Here is a 27,600-nt window from a genome sequence, read left to right on the forward strand (position 1 = left end):
GGTACCCACCTGCTCCCTTGAGATCCTGACTGGAAGGAGAGGCTGTGGCTGTCCAGGCCCAGGCTGCTGGGGGTGCACTGGCCCAGTGCATAGTGTCTGCTCTGCTTCCGGTTGACCATCTTTTCCAGCCTCGGGCAGAGTGGGATGCAGGGCACCTGTGCGTAGGGGCTCTGCAGGTTGGCAGCTGGCGAGGCGGGAGGAGGGGGGAGGGGGGAATGCTTGAGAATACACTCAGCCTTGGGAGACAGGCAGACCCAGGTGAGATCCTGGCTTTGCCACATAATGAGCTGGGTGGTTTTGAGCAAATTACCTCTCCGGGTCTCTATAAGATAGAGATGATAGTGGTACTCACCTCACAGTGGATGATGAGGATTAAAGGGATAATATATGCAAAGTGCTCAGCTAAATGCTCAGCTAAATGCTGAGCACAGCATAAGGGCTAATAACAGTATTAAAGAAACAAATTATTTTTGCGATGGGTGCTGGCAAAGTTTGGTAGGCACACTTCAGACTCTGGAAATCCCTGAGCCCATCACTTGGTATACAGTAGGAGTCTAATAAATGGTACCTACTGATATGGGGAGGCTGCCTTGCCCAGTGAAAAGAGCACAGGTTTCGGAGTCAGGCCTGGGTACAAACTCCCTGTTCTGACATGCTGGCTGTGAGGCCTTGGGTCAGTTGCTTAAATTAAGCCAGTTTCAGTTTTGAAAATGGTAAATAGTGATTATGGGAATTAATTTCTAGCACATCTGCAAAGGACCTAGCACAGTGAATGACTGCAGTGGTGCTCAATAAATGAGCTGGGAGTGCTGATGCCCCTCAGTCCTGGCTCCTAGGACCAGCCTGTGGTCAGGGCTAAGGCACAGGGAAGAGTCTGTGCAGAAGCCTTAGAGGGCTCAATACCGGTAGTGATTATCAGCCCATTGAATGATGCACACAGTTAATCCTAGAGGGGGAAACTGTATCATCTCAGCTGTTGGTTCTGGCTGTGTGGGGGCCCAGGGCAAGGGGCCAGATGTAGAGGAGAGCAGAGCCCCCACGGTGCCCAGGGTCCTCACCATAGTTCTGCTGCTTCAGCCGGCTCAGGATCCTGAGGACCCTTCGTTCTGGGACTTCCAAGGTGTCTGCCTGCTGTGGGTTGTAGAGAAGCTTCTTCTGGCACCGCAGCCGGCCCATGGCCAATTCCATCTCTTGGGCCTTACAGGTACCTTCCTTCAGCTTCTTCTGGTAATAGCTGGGGAGGCAGTGCCCACCTATCTCAGCCTGGCCATGTGTCATCCACCCTCCTCCTCCCGCTCTGTTTCTCAGGGCCTGTTCTGTCTGGCCAGTTGGGGAGCAGGAACATAGGCCCAGGAACTGGCCGAGCTGGGTTTTAGTCCCAGCTCTTCCATTAACTTCCTGTGACCATGGGCAAGTCATTGCTCTGCTTTGATCCTCAGTCATAGTCACCCCTGTATAAAATAGGGGGTGGTGGTTATGGTTATCTCATCTCTGTCACTGCAAGTCACTTGACGTCTCTGAGCTTTAGGTGTCCCCTGAGTGAAACGGATCAAACAGTCCACATGTTACAGGGTTAAATAACAGGCCCATCAAGCACTCAGCCAAGTATGTGGCCCATTACTGAGATGTGCAAGTATTTTTATAGTCAGCTGTGCAATTAACAACTGCTCACCTTCCAGATTTCAGCTTAAGCTATCTCCTCCAGGAAGTTCTCTCTCCCCCCGCAGACTAGCTAGGCTCCCACTGTAGGCCCTGATAACCTGTACTTATGCCATTGTAACCCATGGTTAACTTTATTTTAACATATCACTACTTGCATTTTCTCCACTAGATTGAAGCACCAATCTTTTTTCTTTTTTTTCTTTTTTTGGGGGGTATTTTTCCGAAGTGAGAAGTGGGGGAGAGGCAGCGAGACAGACTCCCGCATGTGCCCACCGGGATCCACCCAGCATGGGGCAATGCTCTGCTCATCTGGGGTGTTGCTACACTGCAATTGGAGCCAGTCTCCCGCCCGAGGCAGAGGCCATGGAGCCATCCTCAGTGCCTGGGCCAACTTTGCTCCAATGGAGCCTTGGCTGCTGGAAGGGAAGAGAGAGATAGAGATAAAGGAGAGAGAGAAGGGTGGAGAAGCAGATGGGCGCCTCTCCTCTGTGCCCTGACCGGGAATCGAACCTAGGACTTCCACATGCCGGGCTGACTCTCTACCGCTGAGCCAACCGGCCAGGGCCCCATTCTTTCAACAAATATTTTTAGAGTGTTTACTGTGTGCTGGCCACTCACCTAAGAAATTGGGAAAGAGTGGTACAGGGGGTATTTTCAAAAAGGGTCACTTATAGTCATTCAGTGCCCTCTGTCATCTAGCCACTGCCACAACAACCACTTCTGCAAGGGCTTCCACCAGCTTTGCTCTGGCACAACCTGACATGGTCTTGCCTAAGGCCTGAGCCCCTTGCTTCCTGCCCCAGAGATCCTCTGAGCCTAGGGCAACCCAGAAGTGCAGGGAAATTAAACAGCTATAGGGGGCCACCTTTGACCAAAGGAGCCAGCAGCAGAAGTATACAGGCTCCTCTCTTCGGCAGAGTTCTGAGCCACCATTCATAGCCTCCTCAGAAGACCCTAGGGGTGGTTGACTCAATAGCACATCCTTGTATTGGTTCCTCCTTCTTTGCTGTTTATGTCCCTTCCCCACTCTCATTCCCTGAAATTACTTCCTAATTCAACTTAGGCACATGTCTAGTGGGAGTCAAACTATGAACAAATAGATACAGCACAATACCATGTCATTAGTGGTGGGTGTTCTGAAGGGAAGTCGAAGCTGGGTAGGGGGATAGTGATGAGGGGCTATTTTTCTCACAGTAGTCAGCAAAAGTCTTGGAGATTGTGGCATTTGAGCAGAATGAGGGGAGGAAGCAAGCCAAACATATTAGAGGGAGTGGCATGTGAAAAGGCCAGAAGGTTGCAAAAAGCTTGGTGACCTCTAGGAATAGCAGAGGCCACAAGGGCTAGAGCCTCATGTGAGAGGGAGAAGGGGAGATGTGGGCAGCAAGATGGCAGAGCCAGGCTACCTGGGGCTTTGTAGACAGTGTTGTTGGGAAACCCTTAGGGCTTAAGCTGATGATTCTGCTAGGGCCTCTACATATCCCTGGGGCCTTGAATTGGGGGGTTTATTGGGCTTCACACACAGAAAATAGAAAACGAATACCAGAACCCTCACATGGAGATTGGATCTAGACCCCTGTGTAAAACGGCAATGCATTGAAAATAACGTCACCCCACAGGGGCCAGTAGGACATGAGCAGTGTGTGCACAACCTCTGTGGTCACAATTTTAAAGAAAATTGCTCAGTGCTTGCTTTCCGCCTCCTCTCATTCCCCTCCCTGTGGGCTCGCATTCAGGTATGTTGCCGGTAACTTAGCTTAGGATTGACCTAGAGAATGGTGGAACAAACTTGGAAAGAAATTGGGTGCTTGGAGGGACCTTGTCTTCCTGCCTGCTTCCTCCAGAGTGTCAGTGTAAGAGGAATAAACTATCTTATTTGAACTAGAGTACATTGGGTCTCTTTCTTAACTTAAGACACCTAGAATTCTATACCCAGCTAATCTAGTTAGTAACTTTGAGGGTTGAATAAACACTTTCGCAGACTTACAAAATCTCAACATTTTCTTTTTTTCTTTTTTCTTTTTTTTTTGTATTTTTCTGAAGCTGGAAACGGGGAGAGACAGTCAGACTCCCGCATGCACCCTACTGGATCCACCCGGCACGCCCACCAGGGGGCGACGCTCTGCCCACCAGGGGGCGATGCTCTGCCCCTCCTGGGCATCGCTCTGTTGCGACCAGAGCCACTCCAGCGCCTGGGGCAGAGGCCATGGAGCCATCCCCAGCGCCCGGGCCATCTTTGCTCCAATGGAGCCTCGGCTGCGGGAGGGGAAGAGAGAGACAGAGAGGAAGGAGAGGGGGAGGGGTGGAGAAGCAGATGGGCGCTTCTCCTGTGTGCCCTGGCCAGGAATCAAACCCGGGACTTCTGCACGCCAGGCCGACGCTCTACCACTGAGCCAACCAGCCAGGGCCCAAAATCTCAACATTTTCACCTCCCACATTTCCTTTCTCAAGAAAGTACTGAAGAACACATGTTCTTCCAAAATGAGGGCATAAACAAAGCAAACAAATAAAGAAGATGGACATATAGATAACAGGGTCTAACACAGGAGAGAGGCGGAGGTAAAGGAAGATAAAGGGAGGTCCCACAATGGCACTGCGACTGCCATATAGGACAACCAGTTTAGATCGGGTCACTGTAGCTTAAACAACAGAAATTTTGAGGGCTGGCATTAGTTTACCTGTTGTTGAATTACTACTGACTTTCTAACCCCAACAAGCTACTGGGAATACATGCTCTCCTTTTAGGGAGAAAGAAAGAAAAAAAAGTAAACCAAACAAACCAATAAAGAGTAAGAGCCCTTTGGCCCTGGCCGGAGCGTCGCCCCCTGGTGGGCGTGCCGGGTGGATCCCGGTCGGGCGCATGCAGGAGTCTGTCTGACTGTCTCTCCCCGTTTCCAGCTTCAGAAAAATACAAAAAAAAAAAAAGAGTAAGAGCCCTGGCCAGATAGTTCAGTTCGTTAGAGCACCATCCTGAAGCACAGAGGTTGCCGGTTTGATCCCTGGTCAGCGCACGTACAGAAACAAATCTATGTCCCTGTCTCTCTCTCTCCTCTCTCTCTCTCTCTCTCTCTCTCTCTCTCTCTCTCTCTCTGTTGGCCTTCTTCTCTCTCTAAAACCTATAAAAATAACCATTAAAGAAAAAAAGAGTAAGACACCCAGCAAATGGAATACTAATTAGCGGAAAGGAAGAATTCCTAAGATGTCAACAGACTTCCAAGGTGCTAGTTCTGCAGGAGGCCTAAAAAGATATTAATCCTCAACAAGAAGAATGTTGCCTGGCCTATGGTGGCGCAGTGGGTAAAGCGTCAACCTGGAATGCTGAGGTCGTCAGTTCAAACCTTGGGCTTGCCTGGTCAAGGCACATATGGGAGTTGATGCTTCCTGCTCCTCTCTCTCTCTTTCTCTCTCTCTCTTACTCTCTCTCCTCTCTAAAATAAATAAATAAATTTTAAAAGAAAAACAACAACAAGTAGAATGTAATTATTTAGAATATACCTCCATTCAAGAAAAAGAAACACTAGGAAGGTGCAGAAATTATCAATGAATATGGGAGGGGGGGGATTAAGACAACCGCCCAATTTAGGAAATTAAAAAAAAAGAAACCGTAATATACTAAAATGCTCAGCTATGAACAATTGCATAGCCATAATGATAAAAATACCCAAATACTTATTTAGTAAAAAGTGATGATGTATTGTAATGGGGAGGGTGAAGCTGAGGGGATAGTTGCATCAGACAGCTAAGTCATAGGAAGTCAATAGGTACAAGTCTAAAAATCACTAACCAAAATATCATAGTATATTGCATATTATTTAGAAGTAAAGGTCCTGGACAGTGGCTCAGTGGATAGAGCCCTTGTCTGCAAACTGTGGCTTGTGAGCCACATGCGGCTCTTTGACCCCTTGAGTGTGGCTCTTCCACAAAATACCGCGTGTGGGCGCTACCTCGATAAGGAACGTACCTACCTATATAGTTTAAGTTTAAAAAATTTGGCTCTCAAAAGAAATTTCAATCATTGTACTGATATTTGGCTCTGTTGACTAATGAGTTTGCCGACCACTGGGATAGAACATTGGCCCGGCGTGTGGACATCCCAGGTTCAATTCCTGGTCAGGGCACAGAGGAGAAGTGACCATCTACTTCTCTTCCCCCTCCATCCCCTCCCTCTCCCCTTCCCAGAGCCCAGTGGCTTGATTGTTTCAAGCGTTGGCCCCAGATGGGGGTTGCCAAGTGATCCCAATTGGAACTCTTGCGTGAGTCTATCTCCCCTCCTCTCACTTAAAAAAAAAAGAAGTAAGGAGGGACTTAAAAGTGCTTGCATTTGGCCTGACCAGGCGGTGGCGCAATGGATAGAGCATTGGACTGGGATGCCGAGGACCCAGGTTTGAGACCCCCAGGTTGCCAGCTTGAGTGCGGGCTCATCTAGCTTAAGCAAAATAAAAAAATGCTCACCAGCTTAGACCCAAGGTCGCTGGCTTGAGCAAGGGGTTACTCAGTCTGCTAAAGGCCCACGGTCAAGGCACATATGGGAAAGCAATCAATGAACAATTAAGGTGTCGCAATGAAAAACTAATGATTGATGCTTCTCATCTCTCTTCATTCCTGTCTGTCTGTCCCTATCTATCCCTCTCTCTGACTCTCTCTGTCCCTGTAAAGAAAAAAATAAAATAAATAAATAAATAAAAGTGCTTGCCTTTGGAAGAAAGATTCAAGGAGTGGGGAATGTAGCATATCTGTTGAATACTATGCAAAAGGAAGTTTTAAAAGTAGGCCTTAAGACAAAAAGGCATTACTAGAGACATAAATGATTACTATTTAATGATAAAATGTTTAATTCATCATGGAATACAAAATTCTAAACATGAAAGGTAAAGCAAAAACTACTATAACTACAAGGAGAAATTTCTCCATCACAGACACGTTAATAAATAACTATTCAACTCTACCATTGTAGCCAGTATAGCTTCAAACAATCCATAGGTGATAAATCAATGGATGGATGTTGCTGTGTTCTGATGAAAGTTTATCTAAAAGCAGAGCAGGCTGTATGTGGCCTGCAGCCCACAGTTTGCCAACCCCTCCCTACTGTAGACCTTTCCTGAAACTAACATCCACAGGACAAACAGTGTTTGAAGTTGAGTGTTACCAAATTAAGAGGGCTTAGGAGAAACCTGGGCTTTTCACAAGTATGCCCTAATAAAGTGGGGGGGGGGGAGAAAGCCTACACAAATTCATGAACAAGTGAGCTCTCTACAAGAACAAAAATGAACACTTGTCAAAGGGAGATAACAGAACCCAGTTTCTGAACCATATCATCCCAAATGTCCAGATGCAATAAAAAAATCAGCAGCCCTGTAAAGAAACATGAAAATGTGGTACATAGTAAGAGGGGGTATAAAACCTCATAAAAAGCAACCCTAAAGGCCCTGGCCAGTTGGCTCAATGGTAGAGCATCAGCAAGGTGTGTGGATGTCCCAGGTTTGATTCCCAGTCAGGGAGCACACAGGAGAAATGCCCATTTGCTTCTCCACCCCTCCCTCTCTCACTTCTCTCTCTATCTCTCTCTTCTCCTCCCCTCCTGCAGCCATGGCTCAATTTGAGCAAGTTGGCCCTGGGCGCTGAGTATGCCTCTATGTCTGCCTCGGGTGCTAAAAAATGGCTCTGGTTGCAATGGAGCAAGGGCCCCAGAGGGGCAGAGTATTGCCCCCTAGTGGGCTTGCCGGTGGGTCCTGGTCAGGGCACATGTGGGATTATGTCTCTGCCTCCCCTCCTCTCACTAAAAAAAAAAAAAAAAAAAAAAAAAAAAAGCAATCCTAGGATGGCCCAGATGTTGGACTTAGTAGACAACAGCGTTATATGAGCCAAAAAAATAAGTTCAGATAATTGAAGGAAAATGTGATTTTCATGAGTGAACAGAGACAAACCATAAACACGAAACAAATGGAAATTCCAGAACAGAAAAGTATTAATAATTAAAATGAAAAAGGTTATTAAATGGGCTTAACAGCAGATTAGAGATAGCAAGAAAAGAAATTAATGAACCCGAAGACAGATCAATAGAAATCATACAATTGAAGAACAGTTAAAAAAAAGACAAATGAACAGAATTCTGTTTCTGGCCATTACCGAGCAACTGATATTGGAGTTGTCCTAATACTGTAAATAATTAGATACATGAATACAATATATGAAACTGTTGTCAGATATTGGATGACAGGCAGCACAAGACTGTGATCCCTGAGAGGAGACAAATCAATGAGGTGAGCCTTATGATCTCTCTAGAATTTTTGCTGGAGGTACTTTCTGGATTGCAGTGCAGGAAGTGGTATCCCAAGCAGAATGCAGTAGACTACTACTGAGGTAAGGAGACAGACAATGGAGTTTAGGAAGATGGAAGCCACTGGGATTAATTAGTGTATCAGAATACCAAAGAAATGGGAGCTATGCGGAGAGTTGCAAATATGCATGGGGTACTCTAATGTGTGAGCCACCCCTTCAGACCCCTCTTTCTAAGATACAACCACCCTCGAGAGAGCTAATCCCCACCTTCCTTTCTCCCATTTTCTTGTAATCATCCTTCCATCCCCTTCTTAATTTCAAATGCATAAAGAAATTGCATTACTGTCATTCTGCAGAGCATTTGAGATCTTGCTCCCTACCACGTCATCAGTTGGGCTCAAATAAACTCATAAAAGTTCTCTAGGTGTGGACATTCTTATGTCAACTTAAGTGCACTAGAAATTGTATAAAACTCCTAGAAATCTGGTCTGTCTTAGTATGTTATATCAATCATAATTCTAGTTATTTTAATATACTGTATATCACAAAAGTAATCCAATATCCTTGTTAATTGCATAAAGATCTCATCAGATCTTTAACCATAACTGTAACTTTATTTTTCTTCTTTTCCAATTGAGAGGAGGGGAGATAGACTCTCGCATGCACCCCTACCAGAATCCACCCAGCAACCCCTGTTTGGGGCCAATGCTCTGCCCATCTTCAGCCATGCTGGCAACCGAGCTATTTTTAGTGCCTGAGGTGGAGGCTCTGTGAAACCAGCACCTCAGGACCTGGGCCAATGCACTCAAACCAATCAAGCCATGGTTCCAGGAGAGTAAGAAAGAGAAGGGGAGGAGGAGCAGGAAGCATCAACTCATAGTAGTTGTTTCTCACATATGTCTGACCAGGCAAGCCTAGGATTTCGAACCAGTGACCTCAGTATCCGACGTTGATGCTTTATCCACTGCACCATCATAGGTCAGCACAAGAGGCTTTTATTTTATTTTATTTTTAGATTTTATTTATTCATTTTTAGAGAGATGAGAGAGAGAGAGAAAGGGGGAGGAGCAGGAAGTATCAACTCCCATATATGCCTTGACCAGGCAAGCCCAGAGTTTCAAACCAGTGACCTCAGCATTCCAGGTCGAGGCCTTATCCACTGTGCCACCACAGGTCAGGCAGGCACAAGAGGCTTTTAAAAAATATTTTATTTATTGATTTTACAGAGGGGGGGGGAAAGCAAGAAGTATTAACTCATAGTTGCTTCACTTTAGTAATTCATTGATTGTTTGCTGTATGTGCCTTAACTGGGCAAGCCCGAGGTTTCGAACCATTGACCTCAGCATTCCACGTCGATGCTCTATCCACTGTGCCACCACAGGCCAGGCAGGCACAAGAGGTTTTTAAAAGTTCAATATGAGCCCTGAGTGGGTAGCTCAGTTTGTTGGAGCGTTGTCTCAATACATTTCAGGTTCGATCCCCAATCAGGGACATACAAGATTCAACCAATGAATGCATAAATAAGTGGAACAACACATCAATGTTCCTCTCTCTCTAAAATCAATCCCTAAATAAAAAAATTACATATTAAAATTTTCTTTTTAAGGTTCAATCTGAAATTCCTTATTAAAAGTCCCAATAAGCCCTAGCCAGGTAGATAATTTGGTTAGGGCATCATCCTGATAAGCGAAGGTTGCAGGTTCTATCCTTGGTCAGGGTGCATACGAGAGTTAACCAATGAATGCACAAATGGGTGGAACAGTAGATTGTTGTTTCTCTCTCTCTCTTTCTGAAATCAATAAATTTTTAAAATATCTTTCCAAAAGTCCCAGCAAAAAAGACTTTAAAAGGGCCTATATGATCAATCACTATTCTTGCTACACTTATATAGTCAAACCAAGTTTAACGAGACTAAACTTATTTTTACAAATTATTCTGATTAGCTTTGATAAAAATGGTGATGATTGTAGAGAAAAAAATTCTATGTTTTACTAAAAACTATTACACACCTTTGTGGATTGTTGAACAGTGCCGTGTTCGTTGACTTTGAGATTTTTATCCCCTTATAAACTGACTTCTGCCATTTTGGGCATTTTGTCAGTAATGTACATTTCCAGTTTTTCTCCCACCCTCCAGACTTGGCATTGCTAGAAACTAGGACTGGCCTTTTCTCAAAGCCCTACAAACTAAAGCTGAGTGACATAATGTGAACCTTCCCCAAATCACAACAGGTCACATATAAACAACCTTTGTGCCTGCATTTATATGTGCCACACTCAAGTTCACTGGAATAGCCAATCACCCAGTGCCATCACCAAAGACATGCAAACTGCCAGCCAGGAAATTGATCAGATTGCCACCTCCTGTCCTCACTTCACCATCTAAAGATGCTTTAAGCCCAAGGTGTAAAAATCTTGACCTACTGCCCTCTGGACTCCAAAACTAAGCTTATACTGTGTACTAACCAGTAACCTCTGTTTCTCTTTTGTCTCAAAGCAATGGCCCTGCCCTGGCCGGTTGGCTCAGTAGTAGAGCGTTGGCCTGGCGTGCGGAAGTCCCAGGTTCGATTCCCGGCCAGGGCACACAGGAGAGGCGCCCATCTGCTTCTCCACCCCTCCCCCTCTCCTTCCTCTCTGTCTCTCTCTTCCCCTCCCGCAGCCGAGGCTCCATTGGAGCAAAAGATGGCCCAGGCGCTGGGGATGGCTCCTTGGCCTCTGCCCCAGGCACTAGAGTGGCTCTGGTCGCGACAGAGCGACGCCCCAGATGGGCAGAGCATCGCCCCCTGGTGGGCATGCCGGGTGGATCCCGAAGGGGCGCATGCGGGAGTCTGTCTGACTGCCTCTGTGTTTCCAGCTTCAGAAAAGTACAAAAAAATAAAGCAATGGCCCTCATTAAATCCTGATTGCTCGCACCACACACAGGCCTCACTTGGGTGGTGCCCTCCTCTCACCCTCTCCAATGCCTCGGGAGTGAGCCACAAGCCCACCAAACAGACCTGTTCTCAGGACTAACAAGAGGCTGATCCAGTGAAATATGGGAGAGTGTGCTCAGGTTTGTTCATTTCCGCTTGTTCCAATCTATGTCACTCCCCCACACACAGAGCTCTTAACTCAGATTTCTCTCCATAGCTCCCAACTAAGCTTTTAATATGTGAAACTTCTAGGGAAGTTTCAGGTTGGAGGGGGAGAGAACGAAGTTCAGGACACGCCACCCCAAAGTAGGCTATGTTGGCATATTGTTTATTTTCAGTTAGGGGCATTTGAAAAACAGCAGATGCAAAAAAGGGCACTGTGACCTTCTTTTCTTGTTCTGAAAGCTGGAGACAAACCATTCCCACATGAAAGGTGCCCTCCCCGTGCCAGGAGGAAGAAGCATCCTTATCATGAGAGACAGGGAGTCTTGGCTGAGAGAACTCTGTACAAACTGCCCTTGTTAAAATAACTTGCCCCCCTTGAATCTGCCCATACATTTTAGTTACTTTCCCACAATTGTTCTCTGTTCAACTGAGTGTGCACTGGGCACTGAGACCTACTCACTTCTCTGAGGCTTCATTTTTCCCGGGAGGGTGCCCATGTACTGCTAAGTAAGATTCTTTTACTCTTCTCTCGCTAATCTGTCTCCTGCCAGTCCCATTGGGAAAGTCTAAGAGGGTGAAGGAAAGGTGGATCTCCTCCCACCTTGAAGGAAGGAAGGACAAATTATGGTTATTCAGCCTTGGGTTCTGTCTGATATTTTCTCCAAAATGGATGAAGTGAGCCCATTGCTTTGATAAAAAGATGACCCAGCCTGCTATAGACAGAACAATCTGTGAATGGCCTTCCGTTTCTCACAATAAATTTCTGATATCTTTAGGCGACCCCTGTGTTTTGGTCATTCGACCCCCGCCGGGGTTGCGACCCACAGGTTGAGAACCGCTGCCTTAGCCAGACTCACCAAGAAAAAAAGAGAAAGGACTCAAATAAATAAAATTAGAAATAAGGGTGGAGAAGTAACAACGGACACAGCAGAAATATAAAGGATTGTAAGAAAATACTATGAAGAACTGTATGCCAAAAAATTAGACAACCTAGGTGAAATGGACAAATTCCTTGAAAAATATAATCTTTCAAAAATCAGTCGGGAAGAATCAGAAAACCTAAATAGACTGATTACAACAAACGAGATCGAAACAGTTATCAAAAGACTTCCAACAAAAAAAAGCCCTGGGCCAGATGGCTTCACAGGTGAATTCTACCAAACATTCAAAGAAGAACTAACTCCTATTCTTCTCAAGCTATTTCAAAAATTCAAGAGGAAGGAAAACTTCCAAGCTCCTTTTACAAGGCAAGCATAATTCTGATTCCAAAACCAGGCAAAGACAACACAAGGAAAGAAAACTATAGGCCAATATCCCTGATGAATTTAGATGCTAAAATTCTCAACAAAATATGATATTAGCAAACCGGATCCAGCAATACATGAAAAAAATCAAACATCATGATCAAGTGGGATTTATTTTGGGAAGGCAAGGCTGGTACAATATTCACAAATCAATCAATGTGATTCATCACATAAACAAAAGGAAGGACAAAAATCACATGATAATATCAATAGATGCAGAAAAAGCATTCGATAAAATCCAGCACCCATTTATCATCAAAACTCTCAGCAAAGTGGGAATATAGGGAACATACCTCAACATGATAAAGGCCATCTATGACAGGCCCACAGCCAACATCATACTCAATGGGCAGAAGTTAAAAGCAACCCCCTTAAGATCAGGAACAAGGCAGGGGTTTGTTCTTATTTGAACCACTCTTATTCAATATAGTTCTGGAAGTCCTAGCCACAGCAATCATACAAGAAGAAGAAATAAAAGGCATCCAAATTGGAAAAGAAGAAGTAAAACTATCATTATTTGCTGATGATATGATACTGTACATAGAAAACCCTAAAGTCACAGTCAAAAAACTACTGGACCTGATAAATGAATTCAGTAAGGTGTCATGATATAAAATTAATACTCAGAAATCAGAGGCATTTTTATACACCAACAATGATTTGTCTAAAAGAGAAATTAAGAAAACAATCCCCTTCACTATGGCAACAAAGAAAATAAAATACCTAGGAGTAAACTTTTTTTTTTTTTTTTTTGTATTTTTCTGAAGCTGGAAACGGGGAGAAACAGTCAGACAGACTCCCGCATGCGCCCGACCGGGATCCACCTGGCACGCCCTCCGGGGCGTCGCTCTGCCGCTACCAGAGCCACTCTAGTGCCTGGGGCAGAGGCCAAGGAGCCATCCCCAGCGCCCGGGCCATCTTTGCTCCAATGGAGCCTTGACTGCGGGAGGGGAAGAGAGAGACAGAGAGGAAGGGGGGGGTGGAGAAGCAAATGGGCGCTTCTCCTATGTGCCCTGGCCGGGAATCGAACCTGGGTCCCCCGCACGCCAGGCCGACACTCTACCGCTGAGCCAACCGGCCAGGGCCTTAGGAGTAAACTTAACCGAGGAGGTTAAAGACTTGTACTTGGAAAATTATAAAATATTGATAAAAGAAATCGAGGACTATACAAACAAGTGGAAGCATATACCGTGTTCATGGCTAAGAAGAATAAACATCATTAAAATGTCCATATTGCCCTGGCTGGTTGGCTCAGCTGTAGAGCGTCGGCCTAGCGTGCGGAGGACCCGGGTTTGATTCCCGGCCAGGGCACCCAGGAGAAGCGCCCATTTGCTTCTCCACCCCTCCGCTGCGCTTTCCTCTCTGTCTCTCTCTTCCCCTCCCGCAGCCAAGGCTCCATTGGAGCAAAGATGGCCCGGGCGCTGGGGATGGCTCTGTGGCCTCTGCCTCAGGCGCTAGAGTGGCTCTGGTCACACCATGGCGACGCCCAGGATGGGCAGAGCATCGCCCCCTGGTGGGCAGAGCGTTGCCCCATGGTGGGCGTGCCGGGTGGATCCCGGTCGGGCGCATGCGGGAGTCTGTCTGACTGTCTCTCCCTGTTTCCAGCTTCAGAAAAATGAAAAAAAAAAAAAAAAAAAAAGCCCTGGCCGGTTGGCTCAGCGGTAGAGCGTCGGCCTAGCGTGCGGAGGACCCGGGTTCGATTCCCGGCCAGGGCACACAGGAGAAGCACCCATTTGCTTCTCCACCCCTCCGCCGCGCTTTCCTCTCTGTCTCTCTCTTCCCCTCCCGCTGCCAAGGCTTCATTGGAGCAAAGATGGCCCGGGCGCTGGGCATGGCTCTGTGGCCTCTGCCTCAGGCGCTAGAGTGGCTCTGGTCGCAACATGGTGACGCCCAGGATGGGCAGAGCACCACCCCCTGGTGGGCAGAGCGTCGCCCCTGGTGGGCGTGCCGGGTGGATCCCGGTCGGGCGCATGCGGGAGTCTGTCTGACTATCTCTCCCTGTTTCCAGCTTCAGAAAAATGAAAAAAAAAAAAAAAAAAAGTCCATATTACCCAAAGTAATTTATAAATTCAGTGCAATTCCTATTAAAATACCAAGGACATACTTCAAAGATATTGAACAAATATTCCAAAAATTCATATGGAACCAAAAAAGAACATGAATAGCCTCAGCAATATTGAAAAAGAAGAATAAAGTGGATGGTATCACACTTCTGGACATCAAGTTATACTACAAGGCCATTGTACTCAAAACAGCTTGGTTCTGGCATAAGAACAGGCATATAGATCAATGGAACAGAACAGAGAACCCAGAAATAAACCTGCACCTTTATGGACAATTGATATTTGACAAGGGAGGTAATAGCATACAATGGAGTAAAGACAGTCTCTTTAACAAATGGTGTTGGGAAAATTGGACATCTACCTGCAAAAAAATGAAGCTAGACCACCAACTTACACCTTTCACAAAAATACACTCAAAATGGATAAAACTTAAATGTAAGTCATGAAACCATAAGCATCCTAGAGCAGGGGTCGGGAACCTATGGCTCGCAAGCCAGATGTGGCTCTTTTGATGGCTGCATCTGGCACGCAGACAAATCTTTAATAAAAAATAAATAACGTTAAAAATATAAAACATTCTCATGTATTACAATTCACTCATTTCCTACCGCTCATGTTCATGGTTGCGGGTGGCTGGAGCCAATCACAGCTGTCCTCCGGGACAACACCAAATTTTTATTGGATAATGCGTAATGTACATGGGTCCTTGTGAGGTCAGGAAGTAGATTTCCCTCCTTTTAATCTAGTAGTCAGCTAGCTAATTGCAGAAACCCTTTAGACGAAGAAGATGACTGAAAGAAAAAAAGATAAGGAGTATCGTACTTTTCAGCAGGAATGGACAGAGGAATTTGCCTTTGTGGAGAGAGCAGGTTCTGCAGTGTGTCTAATATGCAATGATAAAATTGCATTGATGAAACGGTCAAATATAAAGCGGCACTTTGACACACGCCATACTACATTTGTATTGAAATATCCAGTCAGGGACAGCAGGAAGAAAGCATGTCAAGAGCTACTGTGCAGAGTGCAAGCTAGTCAGCAGCAACTCCATTTGGACCCAACAAGGTGACTGGAATTTGGCTAGCTTTGTTGGTGCTTTAGCAATTGTGAGAAACGGAAAGCCATTCACAGATGGGGAGTATGCCAAAACATTCACGCTTGATGTTGACAATGAACTTTTTGACAACTTTTCGAATAAAGACAAGATAATCAAACAAATAAAAGACATGCCTCTGTCGGCAAGAACTGTTCACGATCGTACCATCATGATGACAAATCAAATTGAGGCAACACAAGTGAAGGACATAAATGTAGCACCATTCTTTTCTCTCGCTTTGGATGAGTCAACAGACGTCAGCCATTTATCCCAGTTCAGTGTGATTGCAAGGTATGCTGTCGGTGACACACTATGTGAGGAAAGTCTTGCTGTTTTGCCTATGAAAGAGACAACAAGAGTGGAGGATTTATTCAAGTCTTTCACTGAGTTCACTAAAGAAAAAAATCTACCAATGGATAAACTTATTTCGGTGTGTACTGATGGTGCTCCATGCATGGTGGGGAAAAACAGAGGATTCGTAGCGCTTCTTCGTGAACATGAAAAGAGACCCATCCTAAGTTTTCACTGCATCCTACATCAGGAGGCGCTTTGTGCTCAGATGTGTGGGTGAGCAGCTTGGTGAGGTGATGTTTGCTGGTTATTCGGGTGGTCAACTTTATTGTTGCCCGAGCTTTAAATGATCACCAGTTTAAAACACTGCTGGATGAAGTTGGGAATAATTATCCTGGTCTGCTTCTGCCCAGCAATGTGCCTTGGTTGTCAAGAGGGAAGGTGCTCAGCTGTTTCGCAGCTTGTCTGAGCGAAATCCGGACTTTTCTTGAAATGAAAAACGTTGAGCATCCTGAGTTAGCTAACACTGAGTGGCTCCTGAAGTTCTACTATCTCGTGGACATGACTGAACATCTCTGAACCAGTTCAATGTGAAAATACAAGGCGTTGGAAATACAGTCTTATCCCTTCAACAAGCAATGTTTGCCTTTGAAAACAAGCTGGAACTCTTCATCGCTGACATTGAAACAGGTCGTTTACTACACTTTGAAAAACTGGGAGAGTTTAAAGATGCATGCACAGCAAGTGACTCTGCTCAACATCTTGATCTCCAGCAGTTAGTGGGCTTCACATCTAATCTTCAGTCATTCAAAGCGCACTTTGGAGAATTTCCTAAGCGCACTCGTCTTTTTAAGTTCATCACCCATCCACACAAGTGTGCGGTGGACAGCGGCGACCTGAGTTACATCCCCAGTGTCTTTGTCAGAGATTTTGAGCTACAATCACGTTTAACGTTTAATGGATGGAAGTCTCAATGCCTGCATGAAGCTTAACCTCACCATGTATCAACCAGACTACAAAGCCATCAGCAAAACCATGCAGCACCAGAAGTCACATTAATGGTAAGAAGTACTTTATTCATCATTGGTTAGCAACAGCATAACAATGTTATTAAAAAGAATTCAGAGACTTATTGTACTTTAAAAGTGTTGGTATTACATAAAATGCTGACCTGAAGGCCTCAGACATGTGGGTGAATAAGTTCAAGTCACTGAATGAAGATTTGGAAATACTTGCATGACAGCAAGCAGAGTTGGCAAGCAAACACAAGTGGGGAGAAATGAAAAAACTTCAACCCGTGGACCAGCTGATTGTCAAAACTTGGAACGCGCTTCCCATCACATACCACACACTGCAGCGTGTGAGTATTGCTGTACTGACAATGTTTGGCTCTACATATGCATGTGAGCAGTCTTTCTCACATCTAAAGAATGTTAAGACCAACCTACAATCACGTTTAATGGATGGAAGTCTCAACGCCTGCATGAAGCTTAACCTCACCATGTATCAACCAGACTACAAAGCCATCAGCAAAACCATGCAGCACCAGAAGTCACATTAATGGTAAGAAGTACTTTATTCATCATTGGTTAGCAACAGCATAACAATGTTATTAAAAAGAATTCAGAGACTTATTGTACTTTAAAAGTGTTGGTCTTACATAAAATGCACACATTTACTTGTATTTAGTATTAAACATATTGTATGGCTCTCATGGAATTACTTTTTAAAATATGTGGCGTTCATGGCTCTCTCAGCCAAAAAGGTTCCCGACCCCTGTCCTAGAGGAAAACATAGGCAATAAGCTCTCCGACATCACTTGCAGCAATATATTTGCTGATTTATCTCCACACGCAAGGGAAATAAAGGACAGGATAAACAAATGGGACTATATCAAACTAAAAAGCTTTTGCACAGCTAAAGACAATATGAACAAAATAAAAAGGCAAACCATACAATGGGAGAACATATTCAACAATATGTCTGATAAGGGATTAATAACCAAAATTTATAAAGAACTTGTAAAACTCAACATCAGGAAGATAAACAGTGCAATCAAAAAATGGTCAAAAGACGGCCCTGGCCGGTTGGCTCAGTGGTAGAGCATCGGCCTGGTGTGCAGGAGTCCCGGGTTCGATTTCCGGCCAGGGCACACAGGAGGAAGCGCCCATCTGCTTCTCCACCCCTCCCCCTCTCCTTCCTTCTGTCTCTCTCTTCCTCTCTCGCAGCCAAGACTCCATTGGAGCAAAGTTAGCCCGGGCACTGAGGATGGCTCTGTAGCCTCTGCTTCAGGCGCTAGAATGGCTCTGGTTGCAACAGAGCAACGCCCCAGATGGGCAGAGCATCTTCCCCTGGTGGGCGTGCCAGGTGGATCCCGGTTGGGCGCATGTGGGAGTCTGACTGCCTCCCCATTTCCAACTTTGGAAAAATACAAAAAAAAAATGGGCAAAAGAAATGAATCGACACTTCTCCAGAGAGGACATACAGATGGCCAATAGGCATATGAAAAAATGCTCGGCCCTGGCCAGTTGGCTCAGCGGTAGAGCGTCGGCCTGGCGTGCGGGGGACCCGGGTTCGATTCCCGGCCAGGGCACATAGGAGAAGCACCCATTTGCTTCTCCACTCCCCCCTTCCTCTCTGTCTCTCTCTTCCCCTCCCGCAGCCAAGGCTCCACTGGAGCAAAGATGGCCCGGGTGCTGGGGATGGCTCCTTGGCCTCTGCCCCAGGCACTAGAGTGGCTCTGGTAGCGGCAGAGCGACGCCCTGGAGGGGCAGAGCATCGCCCCCTGGTGGGCAGAGCGTCGCCCCTGGTGGGCGTGCCGGGTGGATCCCGGTCGGGCGCATGCGGGAGTCTGCCTGACTGTCTCTCCCCATTTCCAGCTTCAGGAAAAAAAAAAAAAAAGAAAAAATGCTCAACATCACAAATCACTAGAGAAATGCAAATTAAAACCACAATGAGATATCACCTCACACCAGTCAGAATGGTGCTCATCAACAAAACAACACAGAATAAGTGCAAGCGAGGATGTGGAGAAAAGGGAACCCTCCTGCACTGCTGATGGGAATGCAGACTGGTGCAGCCACTGTGGAAAACAGTATGGAGATTCCTCAAAAAATTAAAAATGGAACTGCCTTTTGACCCAGCCATCCCACTTTTAGGAATATATCCCAAGAACACCACATCAACGAATCAAAAGGAGAAATGCACATCCATGTTTATGGCAGCATTGTTTACAATAGCCAAGATCTGGAAACAGCTCAAGTGTCCATCAGTGGACAAGTGGATTAAAAAGCTTTGGTACATATATACAATGGAATACTATGGGGCCATGAAAAAGAGGGAAATATTGTTTTTTTGTGACAACATGGATGAACTATTATGTTAAGTGAAATAAGGCAGGCAGAGAAAGAAAAATATCATATGACCTCACTCATCTGAGGAATCCGACGAACAATATAAACTGTGGAACGGAATAGAGACAAAGGCGGGATCAAAGGATCCAGAGGAAAGCGGACAGAGAGAAAGGGGATGATAGGCTGATAGGATGGGATGAGAGCAGAAAAGCAAATCCTGGAGGGAAGGGGGGAGGGCGTTATGGGGAGGGGGACGGGGAGATGTACTGGGAAACATGGGGGAGGGAAAGATGTATTCAGGGGGACACTAAAATCTATGTAAACACAATAATTAATAAAAGAAAAAAGAGTAGGTATAAAGACTATGACTTCAATCTTGCTGGCACGCTTGTCTTCCTGGCTTGCATGCTTTGATGAAGCAGACTACTATGTTGGAGAGGTGAATGTAGCAATGAAATGAAGACAGCCTTCAGCTAAAGGAAACTGAGCTCTGAGCCCAGCAACCTGTGAGGGGAAATGAACTGTAGTAAGGTACCAAAAAGCTGCAAAATTAATATTGATATTCTAGGAGGAAAGGTCAGGCTTTCTTGTCCTGTCTTTCCTTTGGAGAGGGGAGGGAGAAGAATGTAGATGTTTCTGGCTTGCAAGGACAATGGGTCATTTAGTTTTAAAACTAAAATAAAGGTTAACTGAGAAACTTCTCTTTCAATGGGAGACAGAATTTACACACCACCCTACATTGATTGAAGTTCCTCCTTCTCCCTGAAATCCTGAGAGTAACATACCTCTAGGCAAAGGAGGGAAGATGAACCCTGAAAGATTGTAAATGTCTTTGGTTGTGTTACCTTGAAAGTCTTAATGTTTTTTCTATCCCCTAAACAAATGTTGTAAGCTTGTGCCATGATGTCATGCTCTCCCCAGCCTGTGTGTGATCAAAGGTATATAACCAGCCCCTGAGATGTATTTGGGGCACATGATATGGGTCTGTAAATGCCCTGTGTCAGCCATATGTGGCCGGCATATTTAATAACTCTCCTCCTTTAATAAAACTCCTCAAAATTAATCTGGACTTGGGTGTCTCTACGTAAACCACAGAAGTGAGGCACACTACTTTTCAGCATCTGGAGTACGGTACTTTACAACAGAATCAGGCAAAGAATCACATGTGTGAGCTTAGAAGCAGATCTTTCCCCACTTGAGCCTATCAAAGAGTGCCAGGCAACATCTTTATTGCAGCTTTGGAAGAGACTGTGGACCAACACCTTGATTGCACCTCTCTAAGAAAGCTTGAAGCAGAGGACTCGGCTAAGCTGCACCCATATTCCTAACTCTCAAAAATGGTTTCAATCCACCTGTTCTTGTTTTTGTTCAGTCCACTGAAAGGGCTAAGGAGCTTTTTCATGAGCTCATATAAGAAGGCATTAATGTGGACATTATTCATGCAGACAGAACACAGGAACCGAGAGATAACATAGTCCACAGCTTCAGAGCAGGAAAAAATCCGAGTCCTTATTTGTACAGCCTTGATAGCCAGAGGTATGGATTTTTTTTTTTTTTTTTTTTGTATTTTTCTGAAGCTGGAAACGGGGAGAGACAGTCAGACTCCCGCATGCGCCCAACCGGGATCCACCCGGCATGCCCACCAGGGGCTACACTCTGCCCACCAGGGGGCGATGCTCTGCCCCTCCGGGGGGTCGCTCTGCCATGACCAGAGCCACTCTAGCGCCTGGGGCAGAGGCCAAGGAGCCATCCCCAGCGCCCGGGCCATCTTTGCTCCAATGGAGCCTCACTGCGGGAGGGGAAGAGAGAGACAGAGAGGAAGGAGGGGGGGTGGAGAAACAAATGGGCGCTTCTCCTATGTGCCCTGGCCGGGAATCGAACCCGGGTCCCCCGCACTCCAGGCCAACGCTCTACCGCTGAGCCAACCGGCCAGGGCCCAGAGGTATGGATTTTAAAGATGTGAACTTGGTGATCAACTATGACTTTCCAACAAGCTCAGTTACATATATCCACAGGATAGGTCGAACTGGAAGAGCAGGGAATAAAGGAAAAGCTGTTACATTTTTCACTGAGGATATAAACCATTATTAAGAAGCATTGCCAATGTTATACAGCAGGCCAGATGTCCTGTTCCAGAATACATAAAAGGCTTCCCGAAACTACTAAGCAAACAAAAGAAGATGGTGATTAAGAAGCCATTGCAGGAGCCCTGGCCGGTTGGCTCAGCGGTAGAGCGTCGGCCTGGCGTGCGGGGGACCCGGGTTCGATTCCCGGCCAGGGCACATAGGAGAAGCTCCCACTTGCTTCTCCACCCCCCACTCCTTCCTCTCTGTCTCTCTCTTCCCCTCCCGCAGCCGAAGCTCCATTGGAGCAAGGATGGCCCGGGCACTGGGGATGGCTCCTTGGCCTCTGCCCCAGGCGCTAGAGTGGCTCTGGTCGGGGCAGAGCGACGCCCTGGAGGGGCAGAGCATCGCCCCCTGGTGGGCAGAGCTTCGCCCCTGGTGGGCGTGCCGGGTGGATCCCGGTCGGGCGCATGCGGGAGTCTGTCTGACTATCTCTCCCCGTTTCCGGCTTCAGAAAAATACAAAAAAAAACAAAAAACAAACAAACAAAAAAGAAGCCATTGCAAAGGGTGAGCATTAGTGCCACTCCAAAAATACTTCTTAGAAAAAGCTATGGATAAATGGGAAAAGGTCATTTGGTCAGAGCAACAAGAAGAAAGTAGCTCTTAAAGACAAAAGTTTAAAAAGATTTTTTAAAAAAGACTGAATCAAAAAGATAATTTTATGATCTCAATGTGATTGTTGTTTTCATGGACTACTTCACCTTAAAATCACCTGTAACATTTGAAATCAACTACAAGAACATAGGACTGGAGAAAATTGATCATAAACTTTCAGTGTATCGTGTCAGATTTCAATGTAGGTGACTTTTAAATGATTACACAATGAAAATAACATTCAATGACATTTCTGTGGTTTGAATCTTGAGGTACTTCTTATAGAAGATCAAAAACTTATGCTAAAAATGACAACACCCAAATGTGATGAACTCTTAAGGATGTTTCTCTTCAAGTGTGGAGGAATGTATGAAGTATGTTGGAGAGACATCTAGAAGCACAGTTAAAGCCTTGAGATTGAAAGTCCCTTCCCCGCCGCCTTGTGGGGTTTTTTTTGTTTGTTTTTTGCTTGTTTTTTGTTTTTTTATTTTATTTATTTATTTTAGAGAGGAGAGAGAGACAGAGAGAGAGAAGGGGGGAGGAGCTGGAAGCATCAACTCCCATATGTGCCTTGACCAGGCAAGCCCAGGGTTTCGAACCGGTGACCTCAGCATTTCCAGGTCGACGCCTTATCCACTGCGCCACCACAGATCAGGCTTTGCTTGTTTTTTGAATGGACAAGAAGCCCAGGCTATTTACCAAGAATAAACCTACTGCTCTTTAAAAAAAAAATGACCTGGCATGTTTGTTTCCTATGACCAAATCACAGCTTTCAAGTAAAAGAATTTTGGAAAACCAAGACCTATTATCACAAGTACCTACAATGTTCATGCATAGCATAGTTTATAGCAGTGACAATGAACAATCTACAGTCACTCACAACAGTTCTAGTACTTTAAGAGTCTTCTGGTATTAGTGGTGATATTAAATTTTACATCTAATGACCAGGCAGTGGCGCAGTGGATAGAGCGTCAGACTGGGATGCTGAGGACCCAGGTTTGAGACCCCGAGGTCGCCAGTTTGAGCACGGGATTGTCTGGTTTGAGCAAAAGCTCACCAGCTTGAACCCTAGATCTCTGGCTCAAGCAAGGGGTTACTCGGTCTGCTGAAGGCCCACGGTCAAGGCACATATGAGAAAGCAATCAATGAACAACTAAGGTGTCACAACGAGAAACTGATGATTGATGCTTCTTATCTCTCTCCGTTCCTGCCTGTCTGTCCCTGTCTGTCCCTGTCTGTCCCTCTCTCTAATTTTCTCTCTGTCTCTGTGTAAAAAAACAAAAACAAAAAAAACCCCACAAAACAAAACAAAAAAAAATAAAATAAAATTTACATCTATAACTCAGGCTGGGTAGTCTGTTGGTTATAGCATCGTCCTGATATGCCAAGGTTGTGGGTTTGATACCGGGGTAGAGCACATACAAAAATCAACCAATGGCCTGACCTGTGGTGGCTCAGTGGATAAAGCTGGAATGCTGAGGTCGTCAGTTCAGAACCTAGGCTTGCTGGGTCAAAGCACATAGCAGAAGCAACTACAGCACCTATAGCAACTATGAAGCAACTAGGAGTTGATGCTTCCTGCTCCGCCTCCCCTTTCTCCCCCCCTCTCCTCTCTAAAATCAATAAATAAAATCTTTAAAAAAAAATAATTAAGCAATGAATGCATAGAGCAGTGGAACAACAAATTGATCTTTCCCTCTCTCTCTTTCTCCCCCCTTCTCTCTCTCTCAATCAATAAATTAAACAATTTAAAAATAATTACATATACAATGTATACAGAGTTATAATGAAGTGTGTCATCATTGGCAGATACCCAGTATTTCCAGATGACCAATGCATGTTACAAAAGCATTCATAGGAAAAGAGCCATTCAAACTACAAGGCAGACCAATAGTTTTTATTCAAAAGAGTCCAAAAACTTCATTGCTATCGTTTCAGATTCCACACTGCAAACATTTTAAGACACTACCACTTGTTATATTTGGGGTAGTACCAAAGAAAAATTTCCACACGATATGTGGCTATTAAAGGAAAAGGTTATTAAAATACTCCGTTTCCAATTACATATATGTGTGAGGCCAGGTTTACACATGTACTTCAAGCATACAAAAACAACATACAGTATTGCAACAGACTGAATGCAGAAGCAGATCTGAGAACGAAGCTCTCTTCTTTTACGTCAGATGTTAAGAGGTTTGCAAAGACTGTAAAATAATGTCATTCTTCTCATTAAGCTTTTGGGTTTTGTTTTGGAAAATAGTTATTTTTCGTTTAAATTTTTTAAAAATTGATTGATTTGAGAAAGAGAGACATCGATTTGTTGTTCCACTTAGTTATGCATTCATTGGTTGCTTCTTATATATGCCCTGACTGGGGATCGAACCCACAACCTTGGCATGTTGCGATGACGCTCCAACCAACTGAGCTACTCAGCCAGGACCTCATTTAAAAATTTTTTTGTGTTAACATATAATAGGGTTATTATTGTTAAATAAATATATTTTTTAAATTTCTCAGTTTAATTTTAAATATGGAAAATACTGACAGAGTTTCCTTGGTGTCCTCAATAATTTTTAAGAGTGTAAAAGGATCCTAAGACCAAAAAGTTTGAACACTGCTGCTCTGGAGAAACTCTTGCCCATGTATCCCAGGAGACACATAAGAATATTCAAACTGGCCTGACCAGGAGGTGGCGCAGTGGATAGAGCGTCGGACTGGGGTGCGGAAGGACCCGGGTTCGAGACCCTGAGGTCGCCGGCTTGAGTACAGACTCATCTGGTTTGAGCAAGGCTCACCAGCTTGGACTCAAGGTCGCTGGCTCAAGCAAGGGGTTACTTGGTCTGCTGAAGGCCCACGGTCAAGGCACATATGGGAAGGCAATCAATGAACAACTAAGGTGTTGCAACGTGCAATGAAAAACTAATGATGGATGCTTCTCGTCTCTCTCCATTCCTGTCTGTCTGTCCCTGTCTATCCCTCTCTCTGACTCACTCTCTGTCTCTGTAAAAAATAAAAAATAAAAATAAAAATAAAAATAAAAAAAAAAAGAATATTCAAACTGGAGGTGGGGGAGGGGAGTAAAGAGGGACAAGTATACAGTGACAGAGAGCAATTTGACTCTGAGTGATAGGCACACAACACAATCAACAGTTCAAATGCTATAGAGATGTTTACCTGAAATCTATATACTCTTATTGATCAATGTCACCCCATTAAATTTAATTTTCTAAATTAAAAAAATATATATTCAAACTGTTTCTACCATAGCTGGAAACTGAACATAGCCCTAATCTCTATCTGTGGAATGAAAAAATATATCGTGATATAGTCATACTATGTAATAGTACATAATAGTAAGTAGCAGTAAAAATGATAAATGATCTATGGTTACGCACAAGAACATGAATGAATCCAAAAAGAATAACATCGCCTGAGCAGGTGGTGGCGCAGTGGATAGAGCGGCAAACTGGGATGCGGAAGACCCAGGTTCGAGACCCCGAGGTCGCCAGCTTGAGTGCGGGCTCATCTGGTTTGAGCAGAGCTCACCAGCTTGGACCCAAGGTCGCTGGCTTGAGCAAGGGGTTACTCGGTCTGCTGAAGGCCTGCAGTCAAGGCACATATGAGAAAGCAATCAATGAACAACTAAGGTGTTGCAATGAAAAACTAATGATTGATGCTTCTCATCTCTCCATTCCTGTCTGTCTGTCCTTGTCTATCCCTCTCTCTGACTCTGTCCCTGTAATAAAAAATAATAAATAAATAAATAAAAATTTAAAAAAAAGAATAACATCAAGGAGAAAGAGTAACTGAAGACTTACTTTAGTATGAGCCCACTCATATAAAGTTCAAAAGTAAAGTATTCAGGAATACAAACAAATGTGAGTTAAAAGATAATAATAAAGCACTCCACGACATATCTACCAGAATGACTAAAATTGAGGATTGGCTACCAAATTTGCACACCACTTGGGAAAAGGTCTGGCAGTTTCCTGTAAGTAAACGTACACCTACCCTATAACCCAACAATTCCATTTCTGGGTATTTACCCAAGAAAATATATGCCCACAAAAATACTTGTACAAAAATGTTAATAGCAACTTTATTATAACCAAACTGGGAACACCCAGAAGTCCGTTAATAAAAGAAGGGATGAACAAACTGTGGTCCATTCATACAATGGAATACTACTCAGCAGTAAAAAGGAGTGGAGTGGGCCCTGGCCGGTTGGCTCAGTGGTAGAGCGTTGGCCTGGCGTGCGGAAGTCCCGGGTTCGATTCCCAGCCAGGGCACACAGGAGAGGCTCCCATCTGCCTCTCCACCCCTCCCCCTCTCCTTCCTCTCTGTCTCTCTCTTCCCCTCCCACAGCCGAAGCTCCATTGGAGCAAAAGATGGCCCGGGCACTGGGGATGGCTCTGTGGCCTCTGCCTCTGGCGCTAGAATGGCTCTGGTCGTGACAGAGCGACGACCCGGATGGGCAGAGCATCGCCCCCTGGTGGGCGTGCCGGGTCGATCCCGGTCGGGCGCATGCGGGAGTCTGTCTGACTGCCTCCCCGTTTCCAGCTTCAGAAAAAAAAAAAAAAGTAGTGGAGTGTTTGTAGATGCCCACAACAACGTGGATGAATCTCAAAACCATTGTGCTGAGTGAGAAGAGCTAGACAGAAAGACGCAGACTGCATGTTTCCGTATATATGAAGTCATAAAACAGGCAAAACCAATCTGAGATGGAAAAACATTAGAGGAGAAAGGCTTGCCTCTGGAGGGGCAGGTTCATGGACCAATGGGGAAGGTTCAGAAGGGCATTTTCTGCAGCAGATGATAAAGTTCTCTACGTCTTGAGAAGAGTTGAAGTAGTCAGGGTGGCAGCATTTGTTGAGACTCACACAGTGATGATTTGTGCATGTCACTGAATGTAAATTATACCTCAGAACAAAACCTCTAAGCAAATATTGACCTTTAGTAAATGATATGTATGCCGGAGCATCTAGAGGGAAATGACTATAATTTATTTTGAAACAAATAAAAAAAACCCAGTATGGATTAATGAGTAGATAGAGCGGTGGATAGATAGAAGATACAGCAATTATGGGAGAAGGGCAATGGTAGAGAACCTAGATGGCGGATGTTTATGTTGCTTGCTGTGAAATTCTTTGAACTTGGCTGTATGTTTGAAATTTTCAATAAACAGTGAGGAAAAAAATAAGCAGTGAAATTAAAAACAAAAAGCAGGGGAATAACAGTTAGTTCTTCTTTGGGGGAAAAGTGTTTGGTGATTGGGGCTTCAAGGTTATTAGAAATAATCTATTTTCAAACTGGTGAAATGTTTTATTGCTTTTCAAATTATATATTACTGTCCTTCAGCGTTATGTGTATATTTAGAGTGATTCATAAGTGCTAGGAGGAAAGCGGATCTCTTGGCTTTGGGGTTGCTCAGTTGGTGTGGCTGGAGCAGCTGCAATCACTCCCCCGCCCCCACCCCACGTGGAAAAGGCCTGGTCGGCAGTGGGGAAAAAAGGATCCGACTTACTGAGCAGCCCGGACAAGGCTCTGTGTGATAGACAGCCCTTCCGGGCCTTCTGCCCTCATCCTTTGCTTCCAGCCTGCAAGTGTTCGTGATGTTTCTGTGTGTAGCCATCCCTTCCCTAGATAAACCACTGCGCACCCACTGGTCCACCCTGGAAAACGTGGGGAGGCTTCCAGCTCTTATGTTGTCTGGCCCCAGGCGGGCTCCATCACAGCCTATTTCTGGGATTGCTACATGGGTAT

At 45.0% G+C, this 27,600-nt stretch overlaps 1 protein-coding gene across 1 annotated transcript in view; it reads right to left on the reverse strand.

The window, feature by feature from the left end:
- Window positions 1-27,600, reverse strand: part of SPATA21 (spermatogenesis associated 21) — a 51,390-nt gene that overhangs the window by 3,400 nt on the left and 20,390 nt on the right. The window contains exons 10-11 of the mRNA XM_066372632.1: window positions 1,059-1,234; window positions 10-184 (exon numbers count right to left, since the gene is read on the reverse strand). Of these exons, the coding sequence (XP_066228729.1) occupies window positions 10-184; window positions 1,059-1,234 (351 nt within the window). The remainder of the gene's footprint in view (window positions 1-9; window positions 185-1,058; window positions 1,235-27,600) is intronic.

The sequence above is a fragment of the Saccopteryx leptura genome, chromosome 3 (assembly GCF_036850995.1).
Source record: "Saccopteryx leptura isolate mSacLep1 chromosome 3, mSacLep1_pri_phased_curated, whole genome shotgun sequence".
NCBI lineage: Eukaryota > Metazoa > Chordata > Mammalia > Chiroptera > Emballonuridae > Saccopteryx > Saccopteryx leptura.